At 43.3% G+C, this 21048-nt stretch overlaps 1 protein-coding gene across 1 annotated transcript in view; it reads left to right on the forward strand.

Annotated features, from left to right (window-relative positions):
• Positions 1 to 21048, forward strand: part of LOC124594295 (anosmin-1) — a 54462-nt gene that overhangs the window by 2690 nt on the left and 30724 nt on the right. The window contains exons 3-5 of the mRNA XM_047132661.1: positions 4536 to 4806; positions 10967 to 11052; positions 18410 to 18606. Of these exons, the coding sequence (XP_046988617.1) occupies positions 4536 to 4806; positions 10967 to 11052; positions 18410 to 18606 (554 nt within the window). The remainder of the gene's footprint in view (positions 1 to 4535; positions 4807 to 10966; positions 11053 to 18409; positions 18607 to 21048) is intronic.

The raw sequence follows: 21048 nt of genomic DNA on the forward strand, positions 1-21048 counted from the left end.
CTGATCCACGGTCCAGTCTCGATGATTCTGTTCCCACAGCAATCATAACTGGTGATGTTGGGCCAACTTGGAAACACGCAGGGGTCGTCTGTTGTGGAGCTCCATGCTAAGCAGTATGGGCTGTACAGTGCGTTCCGAAATTCTTGTGCTTGCACCAGCATTGCACTCTGTCGTCCTACACCGATTGATACCATACCTGCTTCACAGGGGCGGCAGTCCTCCGTCTTCACGTTCTGTGACAAGGCGTGGACGTCCAACAACATGTTACTTACTCGTTGCTTCACCGTCCTTCAGCCACTATCCTACATATACGCATGACAGCAATGCGCGAACCCCAACCAGCTTCGCCGTTTTCGAGATACCCGTTCGCAGGCTTTCCGTAGTAATAATCTGCCCCTTGTCAAAGTCGCATATCGCAATGGGTTTCCCCATTCGCATATCTTCGCTAGGGTGATCCCCCGTCCGTGTCTGATCCGCTTACATACTTTCGTTACTGCGTCAAGTACCCGCAACGCCACCAGACGGCATGAAACGTTGCGGTGGGCAAAGACATAATGTTTTGGCTCATCAGTGTATGTTTTGATGAGTTTCTAACATTGCTTAAAATTTTAGCGGTAAAACTGCGAAGCCAGCTGCAGTGGGATGAACACATAAGACCAGTCGTTGGGAAGAGGAATAAGACAGCTGGATTTGTTCTGGAGAAGTGCATTTCTAAAAGGAATCGCATACAAGACACTAGTGTATTCAGTTCTAGAGTAGTGCCGTAGTGTTTGGAGCTGCTATCAGCGGACATCGAACGAATTTGGAGACGCGCTGTTGGCGTCATGACTAGTCCGTACAGTCCATGCGAAAGTAACTCTTCCTCAAGGAACGTAAATGGTAATCATTTGAATAACGGTGGATCTCTCGAAAATGAGTTGGTAAATACAGAAAACCAACAACTGCGCTGCCACCACGTTGGAACTCGCACAGGACCATAAGACACGACAGAAATGTCACTGACTTTAGCAGCAGCCACGCTCTGCGTCGGACTATGTAGTCGCTTCCGGAGTGTAGTAACTGTAGGTGTAGGTGCAGGCGTAGTATTTCGAAGGATTTTCCCGTAGGATTGGTGAACAAACCAAAGTGGCAGTTTCTAGGGGAAGTTATGCACAGTACATGAGGAAGGTCGATTGTATATTTCTAACCATTCCCTCCTAAAACGAGTCAATGGCCATAGTCACTGCGCCATTTCACTCCGTCTCATTATCGACGTGACTTACTAGCCAAATAAACAAAATCTTCTATCCGTCCAAGCTACTCGTGCTGAGAATACCTATTGCCCTCACTGAGTGCCTTGGATCGCTGGAAAATCTCTTACTACATAGTCACAAAATTTGAAAAGAGGAGCTAAAAATATAATTTAGTGGAAGGAGGTGCATTAACTCATCACGAGGTCTAAAACTGTCTTCTGTCATAAGCAACATTATACTTCCCCGTTAAAATTTTTTAAGTTGACCTCTCTTTAAAACCAGGGGCACCATCGGGAGAGTAAATACGGAAGAAATGTAATAAATCATAACCAATGCACACTTATCCTCATGACAATGAAAAATATAAAATACAACAACATAGTTTCAATTCAAAATTTGAAGATGTTTTTGACGTATCACATACTAATGTCTCGTACATTCTGTGTAATTTTCTGTGGTTCTCACCAACTACAAATGACGTACAAACCAGAAGAATTACTAAGGAATGTAGTAATGTTTCCAAACAATGTTTGTAATGCGTAGGAAAACACATTTACGCACTTCCGACTTTCTTGGAGTGGAGAAGCCAGTCTTTTGATTTCGTATTCGTAATACAGGTGCACTCCGCATGCGGTGGCCTGCTTCGTCACTCGCAGCCCTTTATATGAAGACGTTGGCTGTAAACAATTGTAGGGGTGTAACTGGTTGTTTTGAGAAATTACGCAGCAAAGGTTTCAATAAAATCATCTAAATAAAATAATTTAAGTACATGCAATGTGATTGTTATTCGGGTAAGTCATTGTTTTCAAATATATTTACAGCAATGGCATATTTTTGAAATGGTATATTCTACCCAACTTTTATTCTTAAAAATTAGTCAATGGGTACTTAACATTGTTACAAACTGAGTACACTTAACATGTATTACTATGGACTTACCACTCATTATTTGGTGGGCGATTTAAAGAAACGTTACTACGAAACCTCTCAAAAATAAAAATTCAGAAGGTTCTAATTCTTTCAGTTTTTGATAGTAAGATTTGCATTGACAATTTCTGCCATGATAAAGTACGAAAATCCTCAATATTAATATGGAATTCAGCACAATATAAAATTAATTTTAGCAAGCGCCTTACTACAGCATGTAAAGCATGTTTAGCACAGCTCTTAACATTTCTTCCATCAACCAGTCAATGAAATTCAAGTAGACTATGGTAAGGGACACAAAATTGTTTATTTCTTTAAAAAACTTCTTCCACTCACCTCATTAATAACTACTTTTGAAGTGCATTTGCGCTCAGATACAAATGCAGGCTCTTATCTGAGATTTAGATGTCCACGTCATTCTCGGACTTATACAAATCAACCCTGAAAAGCATTTACGAGGCATGAAAACTGCGCTCGCCACTACTACTGGAAGCCATTTTTTGGCACTTACCACTGATTAGATGCACAAAGTTGCTATTAGTGACAATCTGAAATTAGAGAAAGAGAGCTACTTCTCGGTTTATCGTGGAACTACCAACTAATATAAGTGAAACGCGTCACTTAACATGTTTTGCAGGAAATAACTCTGTTTCCCATCGATTTCCCTTCCACTGTTTATAGCCAAGGTCTTTATACATCCGGCCTATGATCCATAGTATTTTACTCCAAGTTCTGAAAGCTTCTGGATAGATGACAGAACTAGACAGATCTCGGGTTACCTCTAGTGTCTGATTCCACCCGTCGGCTTTGAGCAATTACATCATACCCAACGCATAGACGGTGCAAAGAGGCAGTCTTTGACAGCAAATGTCGTATTCGAAATTAAACGAATGTAACACAGGATAAAATTACAATCAGAGTTTGCATGATTAACTATTTAGCCACGAATTATATCTAAAAGAATGGAAAGCAACGAAAATAAATAAGAACAGAAAAAGAGAAATATACATGTCTGAAATAAATTACCGTCTCAATGTAGCACAGTTATCGATTCCAATCATTACGCGGTTCGTCACTTAGACTATGTTTGCAGCAAATGTGTGCACGATAGTCGCGGAATTTTTAGATTTGATCTTACTGTCTTCACTACTGTGAAAAAGAAAGAAACAGAATCCGTAGCTACAATATTTGTTACTTTTTCGGAGTATGGCGACATCAATAAAACTCTAAAAATCCTACAACAACCGAGTACACACACTCACTGCAAAGAAGTCCAAAATTATGAATCATCGAGTGGTTGGATTCCGTAACGAGAATTGACCTCCTACATAGGTCAGTTATAGTCACCGACTCCAACAATTCCGTGGATCATTATTTAAACCATTTTTACCGCAGGTGTGTTCACTGAAGTGTAATAGGATCTCTGCTTTTTGATTGCCCTCTAAGCTACTGCAAAAAATTAAAAATATTGGAATCAGTGACTAGAATTAAGCTATATTAGAGGCCAGTTCTAGTTATTGATTCCATCCATTACATGCTTCATTATTTAGAACGTTTATGCAGCAGGTGTGACCTGAATTGTAGAAGGATTTCTACACTTGTAATTCCTCTCCAAACTGCTATGAAAATGTAACAAATATGGGAATTGGTAACTAGAATTAACGCATAAAGGTCAATTCTAGGTATCGATTTCAATATTCGTTACTTTTGTTAATTTTAATTATCTGTGTACTTTTGTCCTATAGTTTATGAGTCGGTTTTTCCACATTTCATTCTCCCGGTTTCGTATTACATTTTAGTTTCTCCCCGCCCAAAACCCCCACATTCCCGCTGTAGCCCCGTTAGATTCAATAATTCTTATTATTATAAGTTAACGTATTTTATGATACTACCACTTTCCCACTCGCTATACTGTAATAGAAATTAAAGGTTGTCTGTGCTTTTCTTCTTCGCTTATGTTACGACAGTAATTTATTAATTTATTTCAGATACACATATTGCTCTATTGTTTTATTTATTTCCATTATTTTCAGTTCGTTTCGATATAATTCGTGGCTAAGTAATTAATCGCGTGAATTGTGATCGTAATTTTATAACACGCTACATTCCTTTCTTTACGAATATCATCAGCTGCTTTCAGAGAATACGTCTATGTAGCATACGTGCCTCTAGTATGACGTCGTTGCTCAAAGCTGACGAGAGGAATCGGACACAAGAATTTATCCCTGATATGGGATACACATTCCCCAGTGCTCAAAAGTGCTTTAGTGGAACATACGTGTCCCATGAACCACGGAGGGGTTAAGTAGGCAGTGACTTCGTAATTAGGTGCGTGGCCGCTGTAGCAGGTGGCGGCGAGTGTGTTAATGCCCGCAGGTCTGTCGGCAGTGCCGGTGAACGTGAGCGCTTCGGAGCGCGGCCACGGGCGCGTGCACGTGCAGTGGCGGCTGCCGGGCGACGACGGCCACGCCTACGGCGACGGCGGGGGAGGCGGGGGCGACGCGGAGGCGCAGCTGGTGTTCGTGGTGCAGGAGCGCCACCACGTGGGGCAGCGGCTGGCGCGCGACCGCCTGGGCGCCTGGGGCCCGCTGCACCGCGGCGTGCGGCCGCACTGCCTGCTGCCCAGGGGGCTCATCCGGCCCGGCAGGTGAGCCGTCCCCAGGCTGCGGCGCACATAGTCCAGCGCTATTCACCTGTCTCTAAAAAGTGCAGAAATCAGGGAGAACATCATTGCCTGAGAGATCACAAAGAGGTTTTCCATTATCGTGCACCCAGCATATGTCTTTTGCTAAGTGCGAGAGTTGTGTCTTGATGTATGAACTCACTGCAGGTACTGTTACGAATGTGTAGACTTTAGTGTCAGGTTTATGTTGTTAACGACGACGAGAGAGAGAGCAGAATGGGTCCTCTGATATTTACTGTACACATCTACATCTACATATATACTCCACTAGCCACCAAAAGGTGTGTGGTGGAGGGCACAATTCGCCCCAAAGTCATATTCCCCCCCCCCCCCCCCCCTCTGTTCACTCGCGGATCGTGCGAGGGAAAAACGACTGTCTGAAAGCCTCAGTACGCCCTCCTATTCCCCTTATGTTTGAATGGTGATCATTGGGAGATTTGAAAATTGGTGGTAATAATATATGCTCTACATCCTCGGTGAAGATCGGATTTCGGAATTTAGTGAGCAGCGACTTCCGTTTAGCGCTCCGTCTGTCCGCAAGAGTGTCCCACTTCAAACTTTCATCTCGCGATGGCTAAATGTGCAAGTCACGAATCTTGCCGCTCTTCCTTGGACCTTCTCAATCTCCTGAATCAGACCCAACTGGTAAGGGTCCCATACAGACGAGCAATACTCCAAGACTGGACGAACTAACCTATTGTAAGCTATTTCCTTTGTTGGAGGATGCATCGCTTCAGGATTCTACCAATAAACCGCAATCTGGAGTTCGCCTTACCCGTTACTTGTGTAATCTGATCATTCCATTTGAGATCATTTCGAATAGTCACACCCAGATACTTGACGGACGTTACCGCTTCCAAAGACTGGGCATTTATTTTGTACTCGTACATTAATGGGGATTTTCGCCTTGTTATACGCAGTGGGTTACACTTACTAATATTGAGACATAACTGCCAGTCATTACATCACGCATTTATTTTCTGCAAATCCTCATTGATTTGTTCACAAATTTCGTGTGATACTACTTTCCTGTAGACTACAGCATCATCTGCAAACAATCTAAGGAAGCTGTCAGTACTATCAACCAGATACATAGCAGATACCAGGTAGGGCCAGTAACATTATTAGATTCCTCGCCAACGACGATGTTTGTTGCAAGAAACTATCTTCACTGGACAGCAGAGTAGGGAAAAACCAACCGGTCAAAACCAATATCGGTATTTTAATTCCGAATAACCGGTAGTTCTCGGTATTTGTTTGAACACTGGTGTAACAGTTACGTCTTTTCATTTTATGCTAATAACGGAATAAAAAAAAAGATAAACAGAAATATCGATTAGCTATAGCAACAGTGCTAAAATTTTTCGTTCTTAAGTAAACTAGTCTTTAAAAAAGAAGTAATTTTTCTACGTAAAATAGCATTATTTTGAAATAATGTGTTATTTCAGAAAATGGGAAACGCGAACAGTGCTATTTTAATAACAACGTCCACAGACGCGAGCAACAAACAAATGGCAATAGAATTGGTACAGCATTGCTGCCGTGTGTCGTGGCTCAAGATACGCGTGCACATGCACTGTGTAAGACTTTCCCCCGTCTAGTCTACACAGTAATTTCTCGCTGTATTCGCTGGACATCCGTTGTACTGCAGAATGGCACCAATCCTAGATCTAGAAATATTTTTATAAATTTACATAAGAATGAATTGCAATGCTTCATATGCTTTAAAAGACTAAAATTGGTCTGCCATCTCTAGAAACTAATAAAATGGGAGGAGATTATGGTAACAGTAATAAATGAAAAACTTCACATCTACATCTACGTGATTTTTCTGCTATTCACAATCAAGTGCCTGGTAGAGGGCTCAATGAACCACCTTCAAGTTGTCTCTCTACCGTTAAGCTCTCGAACGGCACGCGAAGAAACCAACACGTAAATTTTTCTGTACGAGCCCTGATTTCTCTTATTCTGTAATGGTGATCATTTCTCATTATGTAGGTGGGTGCCAGCAGAATGTTTCCGCAATCGGAGGAGAAAACTGGTGATTGAAATTTCATAAGAAGACCCCGTCGCAACGAAAAACGCCTTTGTTTTGATGATTGCCACTCCAATTCACGTATCATGTCTGTGACACTATCTCACCTATTTCGCGATAATACAAAACGAGCTGCCCTTTTTTGTGCTTTTTCGATGTCATCCGTCAGTCCCACCTGATGCGGAACCCACACCGCACAGCAATACTCCAGAATCGGGTGGACAAACGTGGCGTAAGGAGTCTCTTTAGTAGACATGTTGCACCTTCTAAGTGTTCTGTCAATCGCAGTCTTTTGTTTGCTCTACCCACAATATTATCTATTTGATCGTTCCAATTTAGGTTATTTGTAGTTGTAATCCCTAAGTATTTAGTTGAATTTACAGCCTTCAGACTTGTGTGACTCATCGCATAATCGAAATTTAGCAGTTTTCTTTTAGTAATCATGTGAATACCTTCACACTTTTGTTTATTCAGGTTCAATTGCCACTTTTCGCACTATACAGATATCTTATCTAAATCATTTTGCAAGTCGTTTTGATCATCTGACGACTTTACAAGACTGTAAATGACAGCATCATCTGTAAACAATCTAAGACGGCTACTCAGATTGTCTCCTACGCCGTTAATATAGGTCAGGAACAATAGAGGGTCTATAACACTTTCTTGGGGAACGCCGGATATTACTTCTGTTTTACTCGATGACTTTCCATCTATTACTAAGAACTGTGACCTTTCTGAGAGGAAATCACGAATCCAGTCTCACAACTGAGGCGATACTCCGTAGGCACGCAGTTTGGTTAGAAGACGCTTGTGAGGAACGGTGTCGAAAGCCTTCTGGAAATCGAAAAATATGGAATCAATTTGACATCCCCTGTCGATAGCACTTATTACTTCATGAGTATAAAGAGCTAGTTGTGTTTCACAAGAACTATATTTTCTGAATCCGTGCTATGTGTCAATAAAACGTTTTCTTCGAGGTACTTCATAATGTTCGAATACAGTATATGTTCCAAAACCTTATCGACGTTAGCAATATAGGCCTGTAATTAAGAGGATTACTCCTACTTCCCTTTTGGGTATTGGTGTGACTTGAACAGTTTTCCAGTCTTTAGGTACGGATCTTTCTGTGAGCGATTGGTTGTATAATTTTGCTAAATATGGCGCTATTTTATCATCATACTCTGAGAGGAACCTGACTAATACCCATCTGGACCGGTGGCCTTGGCTTTGCTAAGTGATTTAAGCTGCTTTGTTACACAGAGGATATCTACTTCTATGTTTCTCATCTTGGCAGTTGTTCTTTACGACTGTTGATTCAGAATGCACGATAAAAACAGAAAGTAGCTGATCTGCTGCCACTGTCTACATGATATGTCTTAAAGACGAACGAATGAACACGAAAAACAGCCTCCTTCAACTTCAGTTTTCACCCTATAGCCCGGACTATTCGTAATGCCCAGATATACCGGTGATTTTCTCTAGTATTCAATCACTTGCCACATTTCTTTGTTCGATATCTACCTTTATTACAAAAAATAAGAGGAACAAAAGCTGAAAATCGGTTATTTCAGAAACTGGTTATTTTGAGCGGTTTTAACAGTCATCTTCGAATGGCGTGTAAAAAGGCCGACAGCCATAAGCAAATGCAGATAGACTAAATTTCCATATTTCGTGTATGATTGGCGGATCTCTTCAAATGTGGGTGAATGTAAAATAATGTCTGATAGAGAAAAAACACGGCAGTGTCCGTTTAAAATATTAGTGATGAACATCTTGAGCACCTCACATTGTTTAAATATTTAGGAGTAGTACAAAGGAGCGATAAGAAATGAGGTGAGCACCTGCAATCACTGTTTGCAAAGGCTAATGGACATAATATACAACACGGCCAAATCTAGAGTATGTCCTAAAGAACAGGCACCACGCATTCATATAACTGATACGCCTAGTTGGGCAATGGATCCACCTTCTGCAGTGCGGATGCACAAATACGTCCCATATCCCGTGGGAATCTCATAGTAACGAACATGGAATCAATGGACGGGGATTGAGGATACGTGGCGCTCGATGGAAGTGTGTATCGGCCGTGAGGAGTGAAGAGGCAGTTCGCGCAGCTGCGATAACGCTGTGTCCCGGGTGGCGCAATGGTTAACGCACCTCCCTCAGTAAGCAGGAGATCCTGGGTTCGAATCCTGGTCCGGTACACATTGTTACTCGTCGCCACTGATTCCGCGTAATGTCTAGCTGCAGCTGACACCAGTAAGCCCCACAGTTTACAAATCGAGAGTACTGTTTCAGCGTCTGGAGTTCTAATTAAGTGTGAGCATGACAACAGACATAGACCAGGTAGAGCTCCAGCCTCTGTGCATAGCGGATATCAGCAGTAGCAGTAGCAGCTTATATGCTGCACGCAGTCTGTATATGTTGTACGAAGTATGATATCTTAAATTACTTCTGAGTAGCAGATTATTTCTCTGTTTTTAATAGTGTTATTTATTCTATTGGCTCAAATGGTTCAAATGGCTCTGAGCACTATGGGACTCAACTGCTAAGGTCATTAGTCCCCTAGAACTTAGAACTAGTTAAACCTAACTAACCTAAGAACATCACAAACATCCATGCCCGAGGCAGGATTCGAACCTGCGACCGTAGTGGTCTTGCGGTTCCAGACTGCAGCGCCTTTAACCGCACGGCCACTTCGGCCGGCATTTATTCTATTCTAAGAGTTAACTTATTAAAGGCAAGGCCTCCGGTCCAGATTATATACCGGTCAGGTTCCTCTCAGAGTATACTGATACAATAGCTCCATATTTAACAATTATATACAACCGCTCGCTCACAGAAAGATCCGTACCTAAAGACTGGAAAATTGCTCAAGTCACACCAATACCCAAAAAGAGAAGTAGGAGTACTCCGCTGAATTACAGGCCTATATCACTAACGTTGATTTGCAGTAAGGTTTGGGAACATATACTGCATTCGAACATTATGAAGTGCCTCTAAGAAAACGATTTATTGACACGTAGCACGGATTCAGAAAATATCGTTCTTGTGGAACACAACTAGCTCTTTATACTCATGAAGTAATAAGTGCTATCGACAAGGGATGTCATATTAATTGCATATTTTTAGATTTCCAGAAGGGTTTCGACACCGTTCCTCACAAGCGTCTTGTAACCAAACTGCGTGCCTCAGTTGTGCGAGTGGATTCCTGATTTCCTGTCAGAAAGGTCACAGTTCGTAGTAATAGACGGAAAGTCATCGAGTAAAACAGAAGTTATATCCGACGTTCCCCAAGGAAGTGGTATAGGCCCTCTATTGTTCCTGATTAACGACACATGAGACAGTCTGAGTAACCGTCTTAGATTGTTTGCAGATGATACTGTCATTTACCGGCTTGTTAAGTTATCAGATGATCAAAACGACTTGCAAAATGATTTAGATAAGATATCTGTATAGTGCGAAAAGTGGCAATTGACCCTGAACAAGGAAAAGTGTGAAGTTATTCACATGAGTACTAAAAGAAATCAGCTAAATTTCGATTATGCGATGAGTCACACAAATCTGAAGGCTGTAAATTCAACTAAATACTTAGGGTAAGGTAGCGCCGAACCATCAGCATCGGATCAGACTCAACTGTGGGAGGGGATTATTGGTAACCGCGTTCTGTGAGCAGCCATCCATCCACAACGCCTCGCAGGCGAGGCAGTCTGCACGTCCTACGCAAGACCGTACCTCCCCTGCTAAAACACATGCGTCTGGCAGTACAAGGGTAGTATGGCTACTACGTGATGGTGATTCAGCTCACTGCCCTTTCGATTGTAGAGTACCGACTAGTACCGACAGAACATTCCCATTTACCTGACGTGTTCTCAAGTGTGTTTTCACTCATAGAAACCTACACTGTGAAAAATAATTAATACTAACCTTCCATTAGGTGAATCTCCCTTGGAACATATTTCGGCCACGTGTGCGTATGACCTTTGTCTCAGGGGTTATTTCCCGCAGTCCTTCCCCATTTGGCAAAATCGCCCTGAATTTGTGTCTAACAGTGGCGGCAGCGCGACTTACCGGCGCGTCATGTTGCAGGTGGTACCAGTTCCGGGTGGCGGCCGTCAACAGGAATGGCACCCGCGGCTTCTCGCAGCCCTCACCGCCGTTCCGGCTCTCTGCAGGTAAGGCCTGCCAGCCGCAGCGCATCAGTACTCAGCGCCCTGCACTGGCAGCATCGCCTGCTGCAGCACTACTTACCCACAACTTGCTGTCTCATCAAATGAGAACTGTCTCGGCTTATGTCGTCGGTTAGACTGTCCGTTCAAAATGACACAGTCCTTCTTAGCTTTCACGATGTTCTTTTTCTAGATAATGCATTATCTTCTCAAATTCCGCTCAGTATCTCTCACCCATCCATTTACCTACTGGTGGTAAGTAAGAGATATTGCAGGCAAGATCGCGTGCTGAAATATTTTTATTCTCTCAATGACCGGTTTCGACACAGTCTAGCTATCATCTTTGGATCTTCTGAGAATTATATTACTTTGCTTGAATCCCACATCCACAGCTAGAGCACACTCCGTTTATAAAACAAAAGCCCCACATAATCTTGTCAGATACATAAAACAGAGTAAATAAAAAGTCCATCTCGCTAACACTGTGCCCCTGAGTAGAGGCGAGTTCGTCCGTGGAGCCGTTAAAGCTACGGCACATCAGGAAAGCTGCTTTCCTGCTTTTATTTACACATTTTTATGTATATGGGAAGCCAGTGGATGCCGTTGGTTTATAAATGGAGAGTGCTGTCGTTATGGTTGTGTTACTCGTGCAGAATAACATTACTTCCAGAAGATCGGAAGATGACAGGTAGACTGCGAGACTCACTGAGGAAAAAAATTTTTTCAACACGTGATCTTGGCTGCAAAAACTGCAACATGTGCAACTTATACTTTTACCTTTTAATACTTCCTTTGGTATGTATGCCACTCTCACCTCTTGTCCTAATCAATATTACTAACTATCGTTTGATTTAAACTAGTTCGCATCTGACATGTAATGTTCAGACTTATGACGTTGCCGCGACAAGTACTACCTTCACGTAGACTTCAAAGCGATCCACCCTCCACCGCGACAGGAAATCATTTTTAAATTCTGTTACAAATATCGTGAAATAAATCTGAAATCCACGTATGCCTAGATCTGTATGGTGTGTCTGAACATGAAAAAACCTTGAATAGGTACTACACGGATTTGTTGTAGTTTCGTATTTGTACTCAGTCTCAAGTTTCCGACGACTTAGTCTGCCGCCATCGTCAGGAGTTATCTGCGGGCCGTGTCGTTCTTTATTTAAGTAGCCGAGTTATGGTATTGAAACCACATGACAAGATTCCGCTAACTATATAAAGTTCTACACGGACTGCAGATAATTCCTGATGATGATGGCCGAGCGGTTCTAGGCGATTCAGTCTGGAACCGCGCGATCGCTACGGTCGCAGGTTCGAATCCGGCCTCTGGCGTGGACGTGTGTGATGTCCTTAGGTTAGTTAGGTTTAAGTTCTAGGGGACTGATGACCTCAAATGTTAAGTCCCATAGTGCTCAAAGCCATTTGAACCTGATGATGGTGACTGAGGAAGTCGTCGGAAACTTGGTATTACATACAAATGACACTGCAACTAATCAGCGAAATATTTGTGTAAGAATTTTCTGCCGGCCGCGGTGGTCTCGCGGTTAAGGCGCTCAGTCCGGAACCGCGCGACTGCTACGTCGCAAGTTCGAATCCTGCCTCGGGCATGGATGTGTGTGATGTCCTTAGGTTAGTTAGGTTTAAGTAGTTCTAAGTTCTAGAGGACTGATGAACACAGATGTTAAGTCCTATAGTGCTCAGAGCCATTTAAACCATTTTTTAACCAAGAATTTTCTCATGTCAAAAATCTATTCTGATAGTTTAATCAGGGCCAGAGCGATGTTTATGCTTTTGAAATGGGTAAAACTTTCCCGTCCGAGAAACAACTTCCAAACTTTTCAAATCATATCTTGAAAACTCACTGAAATACTTTTTTCACCAAATATCAAAATACTTTCGTGTCCGGAAAAGTTTCCGGAAAACTGGCAGGCGCAGTGGAAGTGGCAGCACAGTGGGAGCCGATATTACCAGAATAGCCACCACCACTGGCGTACTGCTGCCGCGAACACCCCAGCCCAGTAGCTCCCAATTGCAGACTATTTTACATCTGACCGTACTGTCGGCCATTCTAAGATTTACTTTTTATTCTAAGTTTTTATACTGTGTCTTTTTTTATACTTCAAACTTTCTATCCTCCTTCAGATAATCAGTCTTTCTATCCTCCTTCAGATACATATTCTTCTTCATGTCTACATTATGTCTAAGTTCCTACATCGCACATAGCTACGTTGAGTGTGAATCAATTAGTTTAATAATCTTTCTCTTATCTGTATCACCAAGACTTAGCAAAAAAATGGTTCAAATGGCTCTGAGCTCTATGGGACTTAACATCTATGGTCATCAGTCCCCTAGAACTTAGAACTACTTAAACCTAACTAACATAAGGACATCACACAACACCCAGTCATCACGAGGCGGAGGAAAGACTTAGCAAAAATTGAGTAAAAAAAGAAAAAGAAAATCTGACTGAATGTGCTGTAGAGCATTCTAAGGCATTCACTATAGCGTGAATTGTGCCTTATGTTTAGTTATTATTAAGTAATACTCATTTTTTCCTATTGGACTCCTTACTTAAACTTTAAAGCATTCAGTTCCCTTGTTCAAAACCAGCATTGATAATAACATATTATGGAAGAAATTTCAATAGTTTGTCATAAAATAAAGCTATTTCTCTTTCACACGCTCACTTTTTACACGTTATTCTAATATTCAACAGATTTTTCTCTTAGTAGTATATTTTATGTCATATTTTAATTCTTAAATGGTAATTTCTTTTATCATTGTCAGTGTTTTTACATTTTGGTGTACAAACCAGCTCTGCGTTTTTAAAAACACAATAATGAACTAGAAATCATGACAGGTCACCGAAATAAAGCTTGATTTACAACACAGCCGACAGCCGTAGTAGAACTATAAATCAAACTAGACAGAGTTTTTATGTCCTAGTTAACTGACGAGTCACGTTACAATGACCACCTTCACAGGTTGTCTGTAAGAATTTCATTAACTGTGAAGGCCAACTGTCATGATACAGGGTGACATCTCACCACCAAAATAAGCAACAATATTTTTGAAAAAAAAATTCTCTATGGCTTTCCAAAGCAAGTGCACAGTCGGGGAATACTGTGTTGTCAGTGGAGAAGCAGTGACACCAGAACTGGGTGTTCAGGAGAGCCCAGTGAATTCGAACGTGGACTAGTCATTGGATGTCAGCTAAGCGACAAATCCATCAGGCACATTTCGAGCCTTCTAAAGCTGTCCAGGTCGGTGTTTGTGACTGTGATATGGAAACCCGGTGGAATTACCAAAGCTAAACCAAAGCGGGACAGACATGATGTACTTGGGGGACAGGGCGGTTGTGAAACATGGCAATAAATCTGTAGAAGGAATCACTCATGAGTTCCAGCGTGCTACCAGCGCTCAATTAGCGTATGGAGAATGGGGTACAATGCTCCTCATAAGCCATACATTTCTGTAGACCTAAGCGGCGCTTGGGGTGGTGTAAAGAGTGGCATCACTGGAGACTGAATCAATGGAAACGAGTGATTTCAAGTGATGACTCACGCTATACCCTGTGGCACTCCGATGGAAGGGTTTGGGATTGGCGGATGCGCAGCCAATCTGCCATCATGTGTAGTGCCAACAGTGAAGAGCAGAGCCGTGATGTAACAGTATGGGGATGTTACTGGTGTTTAGGTCGTCGTCTCCTTATTGCGCTTAAGAAAACGATAAATGTGAAAGGATATGGACACATTTGCAACATTAGAGCTACAGTTCGGAAACGATGACTGTTTCTATCGACATGACAATGAATCCTTTCATAAAACAGCATCCGTGAGGCGATGGTTTGTGAACAACATTATTGAAATAGTTTGGCCCGTTCACAGTCCCGACCTGAAACCAAAGGAACGCTTTTGAGATGAGTTCCAACTTCAACTTCGCACCAGGTCCCTGCGCCCAACACCGCTACTTTCAATGGCTTCGGCTCCTGTGGAAGAATGGTCTACCATTTCTCCACAGTCAGTTGGACGCCTCACTGAAAGTGTTCACGCCGCCAAAACAGGCGAATGGAGGACATACCCCGCATTCACTAATAGGCTCTGTATGCTTTCGATCAAATAGTGTATTTGTAGCAGGCCACCAGAAGCCACCTGGATACAGACACGGGAGACCGAGAAAGGAATCATACACTGACGTCCTAGGACGGTCTTGAAGCGCCACTGTATGATAACAAAAAATGTAGTGTGGCAGCACAACCTGATGCAAGTCTTTCACTTGGACGCCACATCGGCTACTTGCGTGTCCTTAAAACCAACAGAACTCGATTTTCGCCAATTACCCGTCCGAGTATTAGCTGGGCCCTATGTTGCCTAACTTCGTTGATCAGGAGGGAACTGGTGTTACCAACGACACAAGGCCGTTGGCTGTTGTGTGATAAGTGAAGACAGAATGTTGTTGCCTATAGAGCTGGAAGAAGGGGGCTCAAGTGATGCACTGGAACAAATATACCGTAGGCTGACTCTCATAGCTGCACTGTTTACGCAAACTGTCATAACTCTGTCGATTTTCACCTCTCATTCACCTACTGAGCGGCTACGTGTGTTTCTAATTGGCCTGGCCATTGGGGATTAACTGAAATGTCTGTATCTGTATTGGAACATGTGGAACATCATTTTAGTTCTGGGGACAAAGCCTTGTTTCCACACTTTGTGCAAACTGTAGTAACTCTGTCAGTTTTCGCTATTCACTCTTATGTTGAGCAGCGATGTGTGTGTCTCACAGGCCTCATCATTGTGGATGAATTAGAATTTCTGTACCTGTATTGGAACATGTGGAACGTTACATCAGTTTTGGGGACGAAGCATTGTTTTTGTACTTGGACACGAGGCCAACAGTTACAGTGTATCACGGACACCGGAAACTGGGTGGTAGAAGTTCCTTTCATGCGAGCGCCGGGAAAATACTGGCCTCACGCGTCCCGCCATCATTGACCTTCCAAAGCCGCTACTAACTTGTCACCCTTCGTGGTCTACGACGTCCATACCATTGTGCTCACAACTTTCAGCCGTCCTACGCAAAGAAATCGGCGTAAGAAGTGGTATTTAGAGCAGTCGACTTTTGAGAAATGTCTGGCTAAAAATGGTTCAAATGGCTCTGAGCACTATGGGACTTAACAGCTGTGGTCATCAGTCCCCTAGAACTTAGAACTACTTAAACCTAACTAACCTAAGGACATCACACACATCCATGCCCGAGGCAGGATTCGAACCTGCGACCGTAGCAGTCGAGCGGTTCCGGACTGCGCGCCTAGAACCGTGAGACCACCGTGGCCGGCAGACATGTCTGGTTCCTCATGACAACGATGACAGTATGTAGGGTGCAAATCAAGTGTTCATACAAGGGAATTTCAAGAAGTAAGTTACACATTATTATGGGAGGCCAAATAATATTACTGAATGCTGCAATAGATTTGAAAGTGATGACACTATTTTTCCAGATAGATAGCCACCAAGTCTCTGTAAACATCAGTCAGAATGCTCTACCAATCATTCAGTTCCTAGACGACAGAAATCGGCTGACTGCTCATAGAGCCGTTCGAGAATATTATATGAACGTCGTTATCATTGGAAAATCGCTTTCCTTCAGGTTTGCTTTCAGTTTGCCGAAAACCTGGAGATCGATGAATCAAGACATGGAGTTTTCGATCAGCATCACTATATCCGTAAGGCCTCTGTCAATTTACTCGCACCATTTCACTATGGCCGAACATGACATGGCATTTGGTCCATATACTGCAAGAATTTCATGGTGAATCTGTGTAAAATTTATATATTTTGCCCACAAGTATCGCACTATGCAGCGTACTTCAACTCTGAAGTACATTACTATTTGCCACGCTACTTCAGTCGCGCCCTGTAATGTGCGTGTTGTACTTAGGAAAGTAGAATTGTATCTACAGAAAATTTTGAATGTCTACTTTTTCTGACAATGCTCCACCCTTTTTGCCCAATTGTATTGATGTGGGATGATGTGTGTAAGTTATTTTCTGAAATCCCTTCGATTAATTTAAAGTCATAATAAAACATGACACAGTAACATGGAAATACTGACATTATAAATGGAAGAAAGTGCCACTTTAGCGATTTGGGGACGCGAGACAGCCTCTTATCCACAACGCTCGTGGATTAACAAGGAGGGCTGCTAAGATGACCAGCCAGTATATGCTGAATGAGATTTTCACTCTGCAGCGGAATGTTCGCTGATATGAAACTTCGTGGCACTTTAAAACTGTGTGCCGGTCTCAGACTCGAACTCAGGAGCTTTGCCTTTCGCGGGCAAGTGCTCTAGCATCCTAGCTACCCAAGCACGATTCAGGCCGCGTCCTCACAGCTTTACTTCTGCCAGTACCTCGCCTCCTAACTTCCAAACTTTACAGAAGCTCTCCCGCGAACCTTGCACTTGTCCGCGAAAGGCAAAGGTCCCGCCCGAGTCTCGGTCCGGCACACAGTTTTAATCTGCCAGGAAGTTTCAAGCCAGTATATGATTTTTACATGGTCTTCTTCATTCAGCTAGGTGAATAACTGGCTGATAATCAAGCCTCACTTCAAATACACGCTACGCAAACATTCCTAACGCATTTCACACTGTCACACTGGATATGAGATTTAGTGTCGTCACAGACGGATAGTGTACACAACTTCCACCCTGGGGGTAGTGGTGGCGTCGGGAAGAGCATGTGGCCACTAACTGTCACAAACATTACCAAAACCTACATAATAATGACGACCTCATAGAGACACAGAAAAAAGGCAAAGAACAAGGAGACATGGAATAAATTAATTAGCTGAAAACAGCCCTCTTGTACATGTCATATTCCCAACAGACTCTGAGAAAATAGAAGGCATCCTCTCGCCTCGCTGGAAAGCTACCCATAAAGTTATTTTAATAGGAGCGTATCAGGTGTTGAGGGTGATGGTAGTGTGACAAGAGTATACAGGCTGATTTAGCGGCCTCTATCGATGGGTTTTATGCAAACCAAACGTCTTCAAATACGGCTTGCAAGATTTTAGTATTCTCTCACTCACTGCATAGAAACTATCACTCCTAGAGATAAAATGAACAGGACCTTTTTGTGGGAAATTTAATGTAGTTAAATTTTGACCTGTGATACTTTTACGCTAAAGGTGTAATTTTCGAATTATTCAATAAATGTACAAAAGTGACTTTCAAACGCGTTTTTCTTCAATACCTCGAAAACTTTTGTGTCCAGCGCTAACGCATCCCACAGTAAAATGACCCTCTATATTTGCTGTGGAGCTGGGTGTTGTGAGGCGGCACGTGTGGTGTTTGGCTGCAGCGCCGCGGCCGCCCGGTATGCCGGAGCAGCTGAGCGTGGGGCGGCTGTCGGCCGGCGAGAACGGCACGCTGCGCGGCGAGCTGACGTGGCGGCCTCCCGCCGAGTCCGACCTGCCGGTGGCCAGGTACCGCGTCTACTGGAGCCGCGAGCTGGAGCCAGCGCGCTCGCTGCTCGTCAAGCAGCACACCGTGCCCAGGGTGAGTCCTCCAGCTACAGCCAGCCGAGTCTGCGTATTCACACATAAACAGCCTTTCGCATGCCGCTTCACTCACATGCGTGTATAGCGTAGATACTATGCACAACATTCTTATTCTCTGCTGTATTACACTGTACGGCTCCAAAGACGGTGACAATTTTATCTGTGGTATTTACACATGTGCTACGATCGTGAGTCACACGTTGACAAAAACACTGGCTCCTTGCAACTCCTTCTAGCGCAATATTGTTGACAAACTGAACAGCGTAAATAAGAGACAAATCGCGCTTCATATCGTACTTGTAAGGTTGGTTGGTTGTTTGGGGGAAGAGACCAAACAGCGAGGTCATCAGTCTCATCGGATTAGGGAAGGACGGGGAAGGAAGTCGGCCGTGCCCTTTCAGAGGAACCATCACGACATTTCCCTGGAGCGATTTAGGGAAATCACGGAAAACCTAAATCAGGATGACCGGACGCGGGATTGAACCGTCGTCCTCCCGAATGCGAGTCCAGTGTGTTAACCACTGCACCACCTCGCTCGGTACTTGTAAGGTATTCTAAATCAACTAAGTACAGGAAAGAAATGCCAACAGGCCATTTTAGAAAATTTGTACCTATCAGCCTCTTCTCACATTCATCCCTAACCCAAGCGGTAGTAGGGGTATCTCACTCTCACATATTTTTATACAAAAAATTGATCACGTATACTCCAAATTTGGCTGAGTTGTGCTTTTACGTTACCAGTTTTCACTCCCAACCTCAACCGTAGGGATATTTAGAAGAGTCTTACAGTCATGAAAATTTTTTCTTGGTTGCAAGTGATATATTTGCCCAGTTTGCTAGAAACTGCTTCAGCTTCTGTGGAGATGGGCTAATATGTTCTGTCTTAGCAATCCTCTCTCGCCTCCCCTCCGCCCCCGCCCTCCCCCCAAACACACACACACACACACACACACACACACACACACACACACACACACACACACACACTTATGGGAAAAACGTTTTCAGGACTGCTACCAATGAGCCTAGCAACCCCAACAACTATGGAATCGATACTATTCGTCGCTATCGAATACATTTTCATATTGTCACGACTTTTCGTCACCACTGCCAGTTCTGGGGTGGTAGGGAGGAATATATTATCCACACAGCATATTACAGAAGTAATGAAAATAATTACCCATGTACACAGAAAAATATGGATGAAATTGCGGTAGCCATTCCTCAGAGATACTTTTACGTTACCCCATTTTCACCCCCATCTCTACTGAAAGTTGGATGTCCTTACACAGTGCTTCTTTCCATATAGTAAATGAGCCTTGTATCTTCAATCAAGTAGGTTAAAAGTAGATGTAAAACATACTTGCATATTTATATACATTCATACACAAACATACATTTTTATAGTATACTGATTTCTTTCCCACAACTTGGTCTGTGCACATGTATGTCACAAATATTGCACACATCTACTCTATTCTTCTCTCTCTCCATTTCCGCCTCTCCATTTCCTTCATTCCCCCCTCCTCATCTCTCACTCCATTCTCTCCTCCTCAACTCTCTGTCTGTCCTCCTCCATCTTCCCCTTTCTCTCTCCATCTGTTCCTCCACCTTTTCTCTGTCCATTTCATCCTCCCCCTCTAATTTCATCTCCCCTGCTCCACTTGCTGTCCATCTCCTCCATCCTCACTCTATGTCCTTCTCATCCATTTTCCTGATAATCTCCTCTACCTCCTCTGTCCAGCTCCTTCCACCCTATCTTTTGGGAAAATCTCCTCCCTCCCCCTCTATATGTCCATCTTCCCCTTCCTCCTCTCTCTATCCATTTCCTCCCTGCACCTCCCTGTGTCCATCTCCTCCTCTTCATACTCTTGGTCCACCTCCCTCATTTGTCCATCTCCTCCTCCTATCTCTAAGTCGATCACATTCTCCACAATGTCCATCTTCTCTCCCCCTCCCTCTGACCATCTCCACATCTTCCTGCTTGTTTCCCATCTCCTCCATGCCAACTCTCTGCCCCTCTCTTCCCCCTCTCTCCTCCATCTCCTCCTTACCCCTTTCTCTATCCACCACCTGCCCCTGTCTGTTCAACTCCCTCATCACTATCTCTCTGGTAATATTCTACTTCCTCCATGTCGGTGTCCATCTTGTTCCTTACACTCTAAATCGGTGTCATCCTCCTCCCACTCTTTCTCCTTCAAATCATTTCCTGTCTCTTGAACATGTTCCCCTCCCCTCATTTCCTCTCTTCCCCTCTCTATGTCCATATTCACACCTCTCTATTCTCTCTCCAAGTCTCAACTCTGCCCATCTTCTCCTCCCCTCTCTCAATTAATCTCCTGCTCCTGCCTCTGTCCATCTGCACCTCCCTCCTCCCTTTGTGTCCAAGTCCTCCTACACAGTCTCACTCTGTCCCACTCTCCACACCTCTTGCTCTGCC

The sequence above is a fragment of the Schistocerca americana genome, chromosome 1, assembly GCF_021461395.2.
Source record: "Schistocerca americana isolate TAMUIC-IGC-003095 chromosome 1, iqSchAmer2.1, whole genome shotgun sequence".
NCBI lineage: Eukaryota > Metazoa > Arthropoda > Insecta > Orthoptera > Acrididae > Schistocerca > Schistocerca americana.